Source organism: Protopterus annectens, chromosome 3.part1 (assembly GCF_019279795.1).
Source record: "Protopterus annectens isolate FY-2018-M chromosome 3.part1, PAN1.0, whole genome shotgun sequence".
Classification (NCBI taxonomy): Eukaryota; Metazoa; Chordata; order Ceratodontiformes; family Protopteridae; genus Protopterus; species Protopterus annectens.
In genome coordinates, this window is record NC_056732.1 from 137,852,057 (window position 1) to 137,867,408 (window position 15,352).

Sequence of the window (15,352 nt, forward strand, 5' to 3'; positions counted from 1 at the left end):
ACATAACATACAGCAGGTTAGTAACCATTCTTTAAAATGTGGCTATGATGCACTGGAGGCTTCCTTTAGATCAGCCATGACTGGCACAGTCATCAGGAGACATGCATGGTTGAAAGAGCAGGCATTACCAGACCATGTCAAATCAAAGCTTTTGGATGCACCCATGGACAAAGTCAATTTATTTGGTTCCCCTGCACAGCAGGTACTAAAAAAGATGGAAGAGAAGGCGAAATCTGTACAAACAGGGAAAGATTTCTTACAGGTTCAACCTCCAAGGTTTAGCAGGAACTGGCCCTCCAAGAATTGGTCCTTTCCGGACTCCTCTAAGACACAGAGAGGCAGGAATAGGCGTTCAAGAGGCAGAAACCAATCCAGGGGTGCCTACAGGGGACGCCAGTGGCAAGGTAACAACCAGCGAGGCACGGACGCAGCCACCACCACTACAACAACACAATCACAGTGACTTGGCTGTGGCACCGCCTACCAGGGAACAACTGGAAGCACCCTTAGGCAGAAAGCTAACCTTATTTTCAAAGAACTGGCATTGCATCACAAGGGAAAAATGGATTTTGCAAACTATAGACCAAGGTTACAGGTTCCATTTCCATACTCTACCAGGAAAGAGAGGAATGCCAAACCTACCACCTACTCAAAGGGCAGAAGCTCTAAAGCAAATATCTCAATTATTAAGAATGAGAGCTGTGGAAAAGGTGCCATCGATGGAACAAGGAAAGGGATTCTACTCCAGACTCTTCCTGGTACCAAGAAAAGAGAGCAAATGGAGGCCTATTATCGACCTGTCCGCTTTAAACACATTCCTCATTGTTCCAAAATTCAAAATGCTGACCATACAGCAGCTTCTTCCCATGCTGGGCAAGGAGTCTTGGCTGGTAACTCTAGATCTCAAGGAGGCATACCTGCACGTCCCCATACGACCAATTTGCAGAAGATACCTCAGATTTCTTGCAGGATCAGAGCATTATCAATTCTCAGCATTGCCCTTTGGCTTATCTACTGCGCCCAGAGTGTTCACGAAATGCCTGGCATCAGTAATTGCTCATTGCAAACTTCAGGGGATCCAAATTTATCCCTACCTGGACGACTGCCTGATACAAGCGGACAACAAAAGCAACCTAACAGAAGACTTACAAAGAGTCATTTACCTGCTGCAAGCCCTGGGATATACAGTCAATATAAAAAAGTCAAGGCTGATTCCATCCCAAAGAATAACTTTTCTGGGTGCAGAGCTGGACACATCAAAACAAATGGCATTCCTAACTGCAGAAAAGAAAGAGCAACTACCTCTCTACTTCTTGGCATTAACAAAGCAGAACCATCTAACTGCAAGAAAAGTACTGCAAGCCCTAGGCTTCATGGCATCCTGCATAATTCTGGTCCCTCATGCCAGACTGCATATGAGAAAGCTACAGTGGTACCTAAAGAATTTGTGGTCCCAACACAAGCACAGCCTAGAAACCAAAATTCCAATAATCCCATGCCTGAAGCATGAGTTCCTATGTTGGGCTCAGGCCTGTCAATCAAACACAGGATTGCCCTTCTGCAACAGTCAACCAAGCCAAACCATCACGACAGATCCCTCAGACCTCGGTTGGGGGGCACACATGCTGGACAAGTGCATACAAGGCTTATGGACTCAAGACCAGCTGCGCCTGCACATAAATCTAAAGGAAATGCTGTCAGTAAAATTGGCAATCCAGTCATTCAGACCATTTCTCCAGGAAGGTCAGTTGATAAGGACAGACAACACCACAGTTATGTGGTACATCAACAAACAGGGAGGCACACATTCATATCCTCTATGCCGGCTGGCACTGGACCTATGGGATGTGGCTCTGAGCTACAACATTCAGTTACAAGCAATTTTTGTACCGGGAAAAGAAAACATTCTAGCAGACATATTAAGCAGAACTACCACAGATGCCCACGAATGGATGCTGCATCTGGACATCTTCAAAGCCATCACAAGAGAATGGGGATTACCACAAATAGACTTATTTGCATCCCCACTCAATCACCAGCTAAAGAAATTCTGCACAAGGACGTACCACCCACTTGCTTGGAAGGTGGACTCCCTATCTTTCAGTTGGAAAACCTGACAGCATACGCATTCCCACCACTTCCTTTGATGCACAAGGTGCTTTTGAAAATCAAAGAGGAACGTCCAAGGATCATTCTGATAGCTCCAGACTGGCCAAGACAACATTGGTACCCATTGCTGAGGAGCATGTCTCGGGAACAAATATGGGCACTGCCCCTGATCCCATTGCTGTTAACACAGAACAACTACAACATCCTGCATCCAAACCTGAAAACTCTGCAGCTAACTGCCTGGAACATTACATAAGAACAATTAACCCAAATTTATCCCAAAGGGTTAAAGACATAATCCTTGAGGCTCGTAGACCTTCAACAAGAAAGAATTATGCAGCAAAATGGAAAAGATATCTCATTTAGAGTACTGCAAAGGGAGAAGATGTGGCACTGATAAACATAGCCAACATCCTGGAGTACTTGGCAGAGCTCTTCCATACAGGCCTGTCCTATTCTTCCATCAAGATACATGCATCAGCTATTTCAGCAGAATACAGCTTGGATCCTCCTGTCTTCTCTCATCCTCTGCTCAGACAGTTTCTGAGAGGAATTAAAAATGTAAAACCTCCCAGGAAACCACCATTGCCAGCATGGGACTTGAACTTTGTGCTAGAAAAATTGACACTTCCCCCTTTCGAACCAGCAGCAACAGCAGAATTACAATACTTATCCTGGAAGACTGCTTTCCTGCTGGCAATCACCTCAGCAAGAAGGGTCTCTGAACTACAGGCATTAATGGCAGTGCAACCCTTCCTGATCTTCCATCAAGATAGTGTCCATGAGAACAAATCCTACATTTATGCCTAAGGTGGTATCCAGAGTGTCGTTATATCAGGCTATCCACCTACCTACATTCTTCCCCAACCCACAGAACAGGGGAGAAAGACTGTTGCATACCTTAGATGTACATAGACAATTACGCTACTACCTGGACAGGACCAAGTCCAATAGAAAAACTGACCAGCTTCTGGTAGCATATGCAACAGGAAAGGAAGGAAAACCAATTTCAAAACAGACAATCTCCAAATGGATAGGAAATTGCATTAGATTTTGTTACTCCTACCATGGAAAGAAAACTCCAGAGAACATCAGGCCTCACTCCACAAGGGCTACAGCCACTACCACAGCTTTCTTACGAGGAGTGGCTACCAAGGACATTATAGAGGCTGCTACTTGGACCTCCGTGCATACATTTGCCAAGCATTACAATTTACCTTTATACTCTAGATCCCGAGCAGGGTTTGCCACTGCTGTTTTGCAAGGGATCCTAACTACACCATAATCTCTCCTTTTTTCCTCCTCCCCTAGTTTAGCTACGGTATTCTACCCATTTGTAAGGACTGCAGATGCATCCTTGAAGGACATAGTACAGTTTTGTACCTACCATAAATGTAGATGTCCGATAGGAATGCATCTGCAGTCAGGATTACCGACCCACCTTCCCCTCTGTGGTACTCCTAGGGTATTTGCCATCCTTCAGCTAGCTTGGGGGGGATCTATTATGGTGTATTTGTTTGTATATATGTACATTCATGCTTAGTTTATGTGTTTGCTCTCTACTATTTGGAAACATTGGCATTTATCCAAATTTAGCCATCCAAGAGGGCACCTGGCATCTGGGGCAAGAAACACTGAGGAAAATGGCGTCGGCTGATGCCTTTATACCCGAAAAACTGCAGCTATGACATCGGGTGAAGTGCGATAACAGCCGAAGCCAGACCCAGACTTTGGAATCCGGCAGACCGAAGGGCTGCCTGACGACAGGACTACCCATTTGTAAGGACTGCAGATGCATTCCTATCGGACATCTACATTTATGGTAGGTACAAAACTGTACTTTCTTTTTTCTCAGTCGCTCAGAAAATGCAATGAATTGTTTCTGAAAATTTCCAGAGTCTACACCCATTTCTCCTGTTTTCTGCTTTACAGGATGTGTTACTGCCTGCAATTCCCGTTAACCAGCTGCCCCTAAAAAGGCAACGAGGATATATATAGTTAACTCGGTCTTAAGTTTTTACACACTATTCCTAAACCTGACCTAGCAACTATACCTTTAGTTCAGTGATTCCAAAACTATGGTCCACAGACCTCTTGGGGGGGGGGGGGGGGTCCATATAATTTCTAGGGGTCCATGCAGTCATTGCACCCACCTAGATTTCACATCTCGATATCCGACCTTGCTGCAGTTAAAAATTCTGCTTTGGGGTTATGGCTACTTGGTAAAAAGTAAACCGAGACTTCCGCATTCGTGCCTAAGCAGCTGCTTACCCTTAGTTTAAAAAAAGGAAGAACTAATAACTTCCGCATTTGTGGCGGAGTCTGAGCAGCTGCTTGCTTGTCCTGTGTTCTGCCTGCAGCTGGAAGTTAGATGGAAATTTGGAACTGTTCCCAATGCTTTATGCGTCGCGTCTCTCAGTACCAGTATGGTTGCACCCCTGATTGGTGTGTTGACTGTCTGATCCAGGAGTTTGTTTATAAAATCCATGAATCTCTGTGCATGTACGTCTATCGTATAGGATTCCCAGTTAATAATGTTGTAATTAGTCACCCATGAGTATGGTATTGGGTTGGATGATTAGTGTTTCTAATAAGTTTCAGTACACGGGATGGGTTTCCTTAGAGATAGCAGGGGACCTATAGCTCGCACGGAAGTGGTACTGAATTTTACCTATGGTGATTTGAACATGGAGCAACTCAAGTGCATTGTCCTGTTTGACCAGTCTTGAAGTATATTTATCTTTGATGTAAATAGAGACACCTCCACCTGTAGTCCCTGGCTGTAAAGTAGCTGGCCTAAATATGTTGAAGGCATTATAACATACCACTGTTGGTGTGCTGTCCGTGGCTTTAAACCATGTCTCAGTGACTGCACACGTGTCAGCGTTCTCTAGGATAAAGAGACCTTCTAGGGAGTGGAATGTTTTGTTTAGACTCCTAGCATTGAGCAGTAATACCTTTTAATTTTCTTGATTTTGATTTGCTATGTCGGAAGTACTTTCAGTTTGGCATTGCCTAAAAAAAGGCACTGTGGGGGAAGACTATGTTTTAGCTAATATTCGAAAGCCTAGAGGGGAGAGGTGCAGACCATCCCTGGCAAAGCAGCATGGTCTGTTGACCACCTTCTTCCATGCTGACAAATATTGCACCCCCTTAGGATGACATCAGAAACTAAGCCAATTAAAGTCAATCATCTTTTGTTCATATTGTGGCATCATCCTTGGAGAAGGTAAAATGCTGCTCAGTGCTAGGCTCATACCAGCCTGAGACGCACATTCAGAGAGCTCGTCTCTTTATATAGTCTAGAGAGGTATGTCTCTGCTCACTTACTCCCATATGGACTACGAGTCATATTGGTAATTGTGGTCCATTGACCTTGTTACCTGGGTAATGTGGCAGATCCTAGCCACTGATGAGCAACTGACTGCAACTTTCTCCTTACTCAGCCTGGTTAGAGGGACGTCTGTGTGCCTCATTATGGAGTCTCCAGTGACTAGAATGTTGGATTGTGTGTTGGCTTGCTTTATGGGCTTAGAGATAGAGGTTTCATGAGATGTAGCTTTGTATTGCTGTTTGTGGTGTTTTTGAAAGTGCATTTGGGGCTGCTGAGGATATTTGTGTATTTTCATCTAGGAGGTATTCTAGAAGCTGCTACTTGGTCTTGTGTATGTACTTTTAAAAGCACTTTAAGCTTGATTCCTTCTCTGGGTCTAGATCAGGTTTTGCTAGGACAATTCTCCTTCCTCCTCCCAAGTATAGCTAGCTATAGTAATCTACCCATGTAGCTAAGGTCGCTGCAGCAGGGACCAGTGTGAAGAACATAGTATAGTTGTCTCATAACAGTAGGTGTTCGAATGATCTCTGTTGCAGTAGAGGATCAGGTTAGTTTTACCCAACTGATATGTTGCAGTAATAATCCTGCTCAGTACGAGAGGAACCGCAGGTTCAGACATTTGGTGTATATTCTTGGCAGAGGATCCAGTGGTGCAAAACAACCATCTGTGGGATTATGACTGAATGCCTCTTAAGTCAGAATCCTGCCAAAACATAACCGTACTAGAGCGTTGCAGATCTCCGATTGGCCAGGGATAGCCGGCCGCAAGGTCTGGAAGGAGCACCACTAGTCACTGAGTTAGAGCGCAGACAGAAGGGGGCCACCTCTCTCCAACAGTGCACTTTACATTCGTTGGGAACCAGGTGCTAAACCATTCATGTGCAAGGGAGATGGATGACAGGAGTGGCTACTGCAGCAGTGATCATTTGAAACATCTACTATTATGGTAAGTTCAACTTGCACAGCTGTACTTCTTGTGCCTGATAATTACCCTTCTGCATCTTTCATCCTTCTGTTTATCATCCTTCGTACCATCTCTTCTGTCTACATACTGCAACATTTAATTATGTTGATGGTATTAATCCAGTCTCTGAAACAGTTTGCTTAGAAGGTGTTTGGGCATTCTACACTTCATAATACCAGGTCAGTAAAATACAGCTAAAACCCTGGCTCTATTCTTAGCCTTCCCTAAATTACCACCTAAAATATTGACTATATGCTAACTTCAGTACAGGTGATGTTTCACTTTTGAGTCATCACACTTGGGTTATCCTGCCAGGGATAGCCCTCAGTCAGCCTGAATACAAGAGGCTAGGTATTTCTGCATTGGTTGCTGTTGCTCCAGGACTGACATCAGGTCGTCAGTGATAGAAAATCAGGCAGCAGACGCCATTACATCAGTCTTTCTTGCCGAGGAGCCCGAAGCAGAAGCAGTTCGCACAGGTGCCAGTCGGCTGCTACCTGAGTTTAGTTTTCGAATTGAAGTTGAAGTCTTTTAAAGATAAGTACCCCATTGGGGATCCTTTTTTCTTGCTCTAACCGACGTCAGGAAAAGTTAACAATTGTCTTGCCTGTGGAAAGCAAATACCACACCGATACTTCCATTCTTACTGCGTCACCTGTTTAGGCCCAGACCATGACGTACCTCGCTCCTTCCCTAAATTACCACCTCAAATATGGCTATATGCTAACTTCAACACAAGTGTTTTATAAGGTGTTGAAATGTACAGCTGTCTCTGTCTGGTCTTTTTTCACCTAGTAGAACAGGGGCATTCTTCCTTTGTATCTCCATCTTTTTTTTGTTCTACGTTAAGATATTATCTGATGTTGTAAACCTTCATTCCTTATTGATAGGACTTCAGTTCCGTCCTCAGAACCGACTCTGCCAATACACAAGCTTGTGCCAGCCAAAAAAATTCTCGAGCTAAGTCCTTCCCATAGTGCCCCTCTTCTCCTTTCTTCAGATCTCGTTTGTTGCTGTGTCTCTCGCTGTGTTGCTGGCTCTCTCTCGCTGTGTTGCTGGCTCTCAGTGTCGCTGACTCTCTCTGTCTCGCTGTGTCGCTGACTCTCTCTGTCTCGCTGGCTCTCTCTCTTGCTGGCTCTCTCTCTTGCTGGCTCTCTCTCTCTCGCTGTGTTGCTGGCTATCACTCTCTCTCTCTCGCTGTGTCGCTGGCTATCACTCTCTCGCTGTGTCGCTGGCTATCACTCTCTCGCTGTGTCGCTGGCTATCACTCTCTCGCTGTGTCGCTGGCTATCACTCTCTCGCTGTGTCGCTGGCTATCACTCACTCTCGCTGTGTCGCTGGCTCTCTCTGTCTCACTGGCTCGCTCTCTGTCTCGCTGTGTCTCTGGCTCTCTCTGTCGCTGTCTCGCTGGCTGTCTCTCACTGTGATGCTGTCTCTCACTGTGACGCTGTCGCTCTCTCGCTGGTCGCTGGCTATCGCTCTCTCTTTCTCTCACTGTGTCTCTGGCTATCGCTCTCTCTCGCGCGGTGTCGCTGGCTCTCTCTCGCTGTGTCGCTCTCTCGCGCGGTGTCGCTGGCTCTCTCTCGCGCGGTGTCGCTGGCTCTCGCGCGGTGTCGCTGGCTCTCTCTCGCGCGGTGTCGCTGGCTCTCTCTCGCGCGGTGTCGCTGGCTCTCTCTCGCGCGGTGTCGCTGGCTCTCTCTCGCGCTGTGTCGCTGGCTCTCTCTCTCGCGCTGTGTCGCTGGCTCTCTCTCTCGCGCTGTGTCGCTGGCTCTCTCTCTCGCGCTGTGTCGCTGGCTCTCTCTCTCGCGCTGTGTCGCTGGCTCTCTCTCTCGCGCTGTGTCGCTGGCTCTCTCTCTCGCTGGCTGTCTCTCTCTCGCTGGCTGTCTCGCTGGCTGTCTCGCTCGCTGTCTCGCTGGCTCTCTCTCTCGCGTGGCTCTCTCTCTCGCGTGGCTCTCTCTCTCTCGCGTGGCTCTCTCTCTCGCGTGGCTCTCTCTCTCGCAGTGGCTCTCTCTCTCGCGTGGCTCTCTCTCTCGTGGCTCTCTCGCGTGTCTCTCTCTCTCGCTGTGTCGCTCTGTCGCGCTCTCTCGCTGTGTCGCTGTCTCTCGCTCTCTCGCTGTGTCGCGCTCTCTCTCTCTCGCTGTGTCGCGCTCTCTCGCTGTGTCGCTGGCTATCGCTCTCTCTCACTGTGTCGCTGGCTCTCTGTCTCACTGGCTCGCTCTCTGTCTCGCTGTGTCTCTGGCTCTCTCTGTCTCTCGCTGTGATGCTGTCTCTCGCTGTGACGCTGTCGCTCTCTCGCTGGTCGCTGGCTATCGCTCTCTCTTTCTCTCGCTGTGTCTCTGGCTATCACTCTCGCGCTGTCTCTGGCTATCACTCTCGCGCGCGCAGTGTCGCTGGCGCTCTCTCGCGCGCGCAGTGTCGCTCTCTTGCGCGCGCAGTGTCGCTCTCTTGCGCGCGCAGTGTCGCTCTCTTGCTACAAGAGTGTCGCTCTCTTGCGCGCCAGGTGTCGCTGCTCGCGGCGGCCACAAGTGCTGGCGCGTGCAGTGTCGCTGGCGGCGTATGCCAAGCAGTGTCGCTGGCTTTTTAAGGCTGATGAGGGAGATTTTCCAGTCTTGGGACTTCACCTTATTCCACATCAGTTTCTTCCTTCTGTTGTAGAGTTTATGGCACGGGACCGCCATATTGGCTTTCTTTTTTTTTTTTGGAGGAGAGCATCTTGGTTCTATTGGTTCTGTTGGGTATGGCAAGATCCATGCATTTGTGTACATGTTCGTACAGTGCATTGGTGTATAATTCAGCGGTAATACAACTATTCTCCACTTGCATGGGTGCCATGAAGTTAGCCACCTCTGTTTTTAGGATCTGAAAGTTAGTGTTTGGGAAGGTTTTTCATGGTGGTTATCTTTTGTGGGAGGGGGGTTGTGGATTTCCAAGGTGATTAGTTTGTGGTCAGATCTAACCAGGGAGGAGTTGACTATTGGTGTAGAGCAACGGTCGCCCATGTTAGTAATGACCAGGTCAAGGATGCTGCTGCCTCTAGTTGGGGGTAAGAATGAGCTCGTCCAGGGCATTGGAATTAATGAACTCCAGGAAACTGTGGGAAAGTGTATTGCTACACGAGTAGTTTTCCCAGTTAATGAAGGGGTAGTTGAAGTCACCCAGTATGAGAGTGTTGGGTTGGACCCTAATATTCTCCAAGGTGCTTAGGAACGTGGAGTGTGCGTCTTGGGACATGGTTGGGGACCTATAGCAGGCTACGACCTGAATTGCTGTTTTCCCCATTGTTAGCTGTACCAGAAGTATCTCTGATGTGCTATGTTGGGTTCCAGTCTGGAGGTGTGCGCATCCTTTATGAATATGGAAACACCACTGCCTTTGGAGCTTCAGTCCAAGTTCTGGGGTTGAAAGGTGTGGAATGAGTTATAGCCTGATAGTGCAGGGGTGCTTTCTGCTGCTTTGAACCAGGTCTCTGTTAATACACAAACGTCTGTGTTCTCCATTTTAAGGAGTGCTTTGAGCGAGTGCATTTTGAGATTTAGACTTCTAGCTTTGAGCAGCATGACCCTCAGATTGCATTTGTTTGTAGCTGTTACTGTGGTAATTTGGTCTTTGGAACACAGCCTAAAAAAGGCACTACAGGGGTGGCAAGAGCCTTGGCCAGTGTCTGGAAACCCAGGGGTAACTGATGCAGGCCATCTCTGGCAAAGCATCGGCGTCTGTCAGTCATGTCATCCCGGGCAGACAGATACTGGATCCCCTTAGAATTACACCAGAAACTTAGCCAGTTGTTGAAATCGGTCATTTTGTGCTTGTACTATGGTATCATTCTTGGTGATGGTAGGATGCTGCTTAGGCCTAGGGTCGTACCTGTCTGGACTACATAATCCGAGAGCTCCTCCATGTCTCTCTTCATGTAGTCCAGGGAGATGTGTCTCGGGTAATTCACACCCACATGTACAATGACAGTCATATTTGTACCTGTTGTTGAGGGTACCTGAGTGTGTGCGTTGTGGCGGATGCTGGCACCTGACAGGCAGCTGACTGTTACTTTCTCCTTATTCAACCTAGTGAGTGGGACATCAGTGTTCCTCACTATCGAGTCACCTATGACTAGTGTGTTGGGCATGCTGTTTTGCCTTGGGGACTTTGGTTGAGTGGCACACTTTAGGAGAGTTATATATCTCGTGATCAGTGTTGTGTTTTGGGATAGAGTGGGTTTCTGCCTTGGAGGCCTGTACTGTTTGGGAAGATTTTTATTGAGAGCCTCCGCGAGGGTGGGTGTGTGGTTTTGTGTTTTTATGTGAAGGCAGTGCTGGTGTGTGTTCTGGAGGGCTATGTGTTCCATGTGGTGTGGTGCAAGTGTTGACCTTCTCCTTTTGACCAGCTATTCCAGTCTTGGCTGGAGCGTGAGTGGCTTCCAGTTTGGATATACAAGTTCATCTCTCGCAAGTGTGAGTGTTGGGAGGTAAGATGAGAGAGGGTCATCAGTGTACATGAGGCAGTTGCTACATTGCCTCAGGATGCCAAAGTTTACCAGGTTAATAGGAGAAAGCACAGGTAACTGACCTTTAGACATGCCTGGAGGGATAGGCAGTAATAATAAGTACTGGAGCTGTTTCCTTGTAGAACGTTTAGTGCTGGTAGCACTTTTGTGTGCTACAATAATTGCTACAAGAAGTCTGGTAAAGTGCTAGACTAATAAGCTAGTAAAAGCACAGGAGAGGAGAGAACTAGCAAACCTAAGGGAAAATTGAAGAGCAGACGTTTTGGCACACTCAGAAGCTTACAAACAGTCCTGGATACAGCAAATCTGTATCTGGACTAGACTAGTTACAAGAAAGGTGGGAAACCAGCACAAATGCAGGCTTTTAAACCAGAAAGTTGAATGAGATAAACTGCCCAAACGGCCAATAAACTACAATTTCTGAGCCGGAAACCACTCCTGTTGTGGTAGACAGGCTACCTAGGGCTTACCACTCCCAATGATAAGCTAGAAGCCTTCCCTCCAACACAGAAAGGCTTGGGGGTCTCAGAAGCTTACAAACAGTCCTGGATACAGCAAATCTGTATCTGGACTAGACTAGCTACAGGAAATGGAGGAAACAAGCTTAGAACCTTTTTTTTTTTAATACAGAAAAGCAGCTAAAACAGCACTAAAAATTCAAATGCAGTGCAGGCTAGAACACTTGAGTATTAGCAATATTAAAGCAAATGCAGTTGAAATAAATGCAATTTATTCAAAGAGTATTCTGAACTGAATTCAGTTATTGTTTTATTCAACTCTGAACAGTAAAAAAAAGTGCCAAAAATATACTTATCAGCTCTATATTTCCAGATTGTTTGAGAAGGACACTGTCAGAACAAAAGGGATTCTAGCAATGGTAGATTGTAGCAAAGTGTTTTTTTTTTTTTTGTTTGTTTTTTTTTTGTTTTTTTTTAAGTAAAGCAGGAAGGGATTATTATTCAAGGTTAAGAAACTACGTGGGTTAGCCTTCTAAAATGTTCTCTGTATTGGGTAGAATGAGCTAATGACACTAGACTGGGAGGAGTGACCCAGATCAAATTTATAGTAGGGGCAGGCAACTGCAAAGCCACCAAGTGTAAGAAGAAGATACCAATTTGGAGGGAGGGTGAGAAACTGTTTTAGGCAGAAAACACTACAGAAATGTTTATCACAGTAGAAAAACAGCAGTGACCCACTAAATAAGTTTTAAACAGCTAAAATAGCAAGGAGACTCTCTAGAATGCTTTTAACTGCAAACAAATTAGTTATGATGCACTCCTTGGCAGGAAATCAGAACAAACAGATATTTAACAAATGGAGAAATTTTCCAATTTATACCTTACACACAGTGAAAACTAGCTAGAAAATATTTACAAACAGTGTGACAGTAAAAAGCTTAATCAGGCCCTGTGAAGCAGACAATTTTAGTACAACCATGCAGATTAATTTATAGTTATAAAATACAGTAAAAAGTATGCAGCAGACAAAAAGTGCTATAAATATCTAGAATAAGCAATAACTAGTAAAATTAAGCAAAAAAAAAAAAAACAGGATACTTATTGTTATATATCACAGATCAGAGTTTTGGTCAGTGACCCGCCTCCATTTAGCTTTGTATAGGCAGTTTATAGGTGAAAACTTCAATATATTTTCCCTTTAACAATGTTTCTGTTAATTTGCAAACCACTGCAGCATATATTAGTTCGTTCTTTTGTGATAGTCTCCTACAGAAGGGCCTTTGTTCCATTCCACACCTATGTTCCTTTATACCTTGGGCTTAAGTGTAGCTCTCAGCAAAGCAGATCTCCTTTTTCCTGTTTTTGTGCTCCTCTTGCATCTGTAAGTTGTATCTTTAGAATGCTGCTGTCTGAAAAACAAGTGGTCTGTTCTTATTCCACACAGCCAGTTAAATCTGCAGTTACTGTAGTGATTGTCTTTTACTGTAAGTGTTTGGTATCAGAGTATCATAAATAGAACAGCCCTGTTAAGGAAAGTTAAGTGGAAGTTACAGAAAATGTATCCTTGTTCTTTCGGAGTAGTTTGCCAAATGTTAATATTGGAGAGCAGAATATTGTTTTAAAGGTGAAAGGGGTGGCCCAGTAGCAGTTTATCCTCCTGCAAAAGTGTTGGAGTTAGTGAGCTTTCCCACAGGTTTTCGAGATGAAATTGTTAAATCAGCAACTTGAGTATTTAAAGTTGCAGCTTTAAATTGGATGTTTTCATCACTTAATGTGAATGTGTTTTATTGTTATCCTTTAAGTACCGTCTTGATTTAATATTTTTTCTGTGGTGGTTTTCCGTGGGCATTTTTGTAAAATCAAAGGGCCAGGTAGACAAATTAGTTTCAGGTGATAATCCTGATACCAGAAATATAATTTAGTGTCCAAGGTTTATTTAAAGACTGAAGTGACAAGAGTGGTGTATCAAGTACAAGTAAGGCTTACCGTGTTTTAACTTTGATGCACTTCTGAGCTGCTTTTCTTCAAATGCTGCCACGAATCTTGAAACATAAACATAAAAAGTATACATACTTATGTAAACTGGCTTGAGGGCGTCACAGTGGTGCAGCGGATAGTGTTGTTGCCTCACAGCAAGAGGTTCCCAAGTTCAATTCTGGACTGAGGTATCTTCTGTTTGGAGTCTGCAAGTCTTCTGTGTTCGCCTTTGTTTCCTTCAGCTGTTCCAGTTTCCTCCCACATTCAAAGACATGCTGTAGGTGAATTGGACACTTTAAATTGACCATAGGAGTGTGCGTGCGAGTGTATGGTTTGGAAGAACTACTACAGCAGGGCTAGCTACCCTGCATTGTAAATCTTAGCTCTAGATTACTGTCGGTGTTAGTGACATCCTGACCCTATATGCAAAAATTGGCAAAGGGGGGGGGGGTGGATAGATGTAAACTGGTTTGATTTCTGTATGCTATGAGTTCTGTAAGCCAAAGTAGCAGCTTTTTACTTGAACTGAGGCTGGCTGGATGCAGTAGATAAATTATCCTTGGATAACATTGTAGTAACAGTTTCATGTACAGTACTTCTGTATTCATAATTATTTTTTTTCTGCAGGTTACATTGCACCATGGAGTGGCAGGTTTTATTCTCTCTGGGACACTGGGTGAGTTTATTAAATGCTGTTTAATATAACATTTATGTACAGTCAAAGTTGATGCCATTTGTATTTCCCTGTTCATTTAAAGTGCATGGAAGTCACCTTTTCACTGCAACTTCACTGAACATAGCATCCATGTAAAATTCAGTAGTTTCTGCCGTCCCTCACAGCTAATCTTTGCAGTTCTGAATTGCATATCTTTAAACTTTGGTGGTATTGCCGCATAGTAGTGAAGCCTCATGACTGTAAAGTACTGAGTGTGTAAAGTTGCAGATGCACCGTGCTTTGAAAATGGGATTGTGATCCTGAGGTCTTCTGCAAAAAATATTGCAGAAGACAATCCAAGCAGACAGTTATTTCCGGTCTGTGCAGAATAACGGTATTGTACATGGAATTTCCTTTAAATATCTTTTGTGATCTGTAGGCATTTCATAGTGGCACAGTTTTCTTTGCTAGTACTAAACATTCTGTAGGGTGTCTCCCATTTTGTCATTTAATGTTTCCCCCCACCCATGGTCTTGCTGCAGTTGTACATACCTCTCAACCTCTTAGAGTAAGGAATCTGGACAAAGCCATAAAAAAGTGGTACAAATAAGGACAATTTTGAAATATTGATCTTACAAACTTAGAAAGTTGATAGAATAACAGGTTTTGCATTAGCATGAACTTTCGGAAGGGTATGAAGTCTAAAACTCAAATGTCTGTCATTATTTTCTAAGTTCAATCTTTAATGATTTGTCACTAATTTGCCAGACAGCCACAGGTTTATGAATAATGGACCAAAATATAAGGTGAAAATCTGTACGGTAGAGGTATGCATGTCATACTAAAGCAGTAAGTTAAGGAACCTCTTGAACCATGCTTTTAAAGCTCGAGCCACTGTCTAGTGGGCTTGCAGATATAAAGAGTGAGGAAGAAAAACATTCTGTATTCTCAGATGTTGAATAGTACTGAAACTTAGCTACTTGGAATTCCGAGAATAAATGAATAGTTCTAAACATTCTGCTCAGATATAAAAAATACCTTAATTTTTCACGTCTTTTTAAACTCAGTTGCTTGTAGAATAATTAACCATAGAGATCCTCGTGTTCTTTAAATTATAATACATATTGTGACTATAGTACTTTTGCAGACCATTGTAGCGTAGGTTTGAAATTAAGAAATCAACTTTCCCCTACTTATATAACCTTGCTCAGTGACAGCAAAAGTAGCAGACATTCATAGTGAGTTAGTGTTTGAATCATAGAGCAGTTTAGACCTTGAGTTTAGGTTAACTTTGAATTTCTTATTTTTACCTTTAAATGCATTTTTTGTGCTTACACTTATTAAAGAAATTGAT

The 15,352-nt window shown here is 44.4% G+C and overlaps 1 protein-coding gene across 1 annotated transcript in view; it reads left to right on the forward strand.

The window, feature by feature from the left end:
- The window catches only part of STT3B (STT3 oligosaccharyltransferase complex catalytic subunit B), a gene marked incomplete in the record, with an annotated part of 781,351 nt that overhangs the window by 389,186 nt on the left and 376,813 nt on the right, over window positions 1–15,352 (forward strand). The window contains 1 exon segment of the mRNA XM_044066668.1: window positions 13,971–14,019. Coding sequence (XP_043922603.1) covers window positions 13,971–14,019 — 49 coding nt within the window.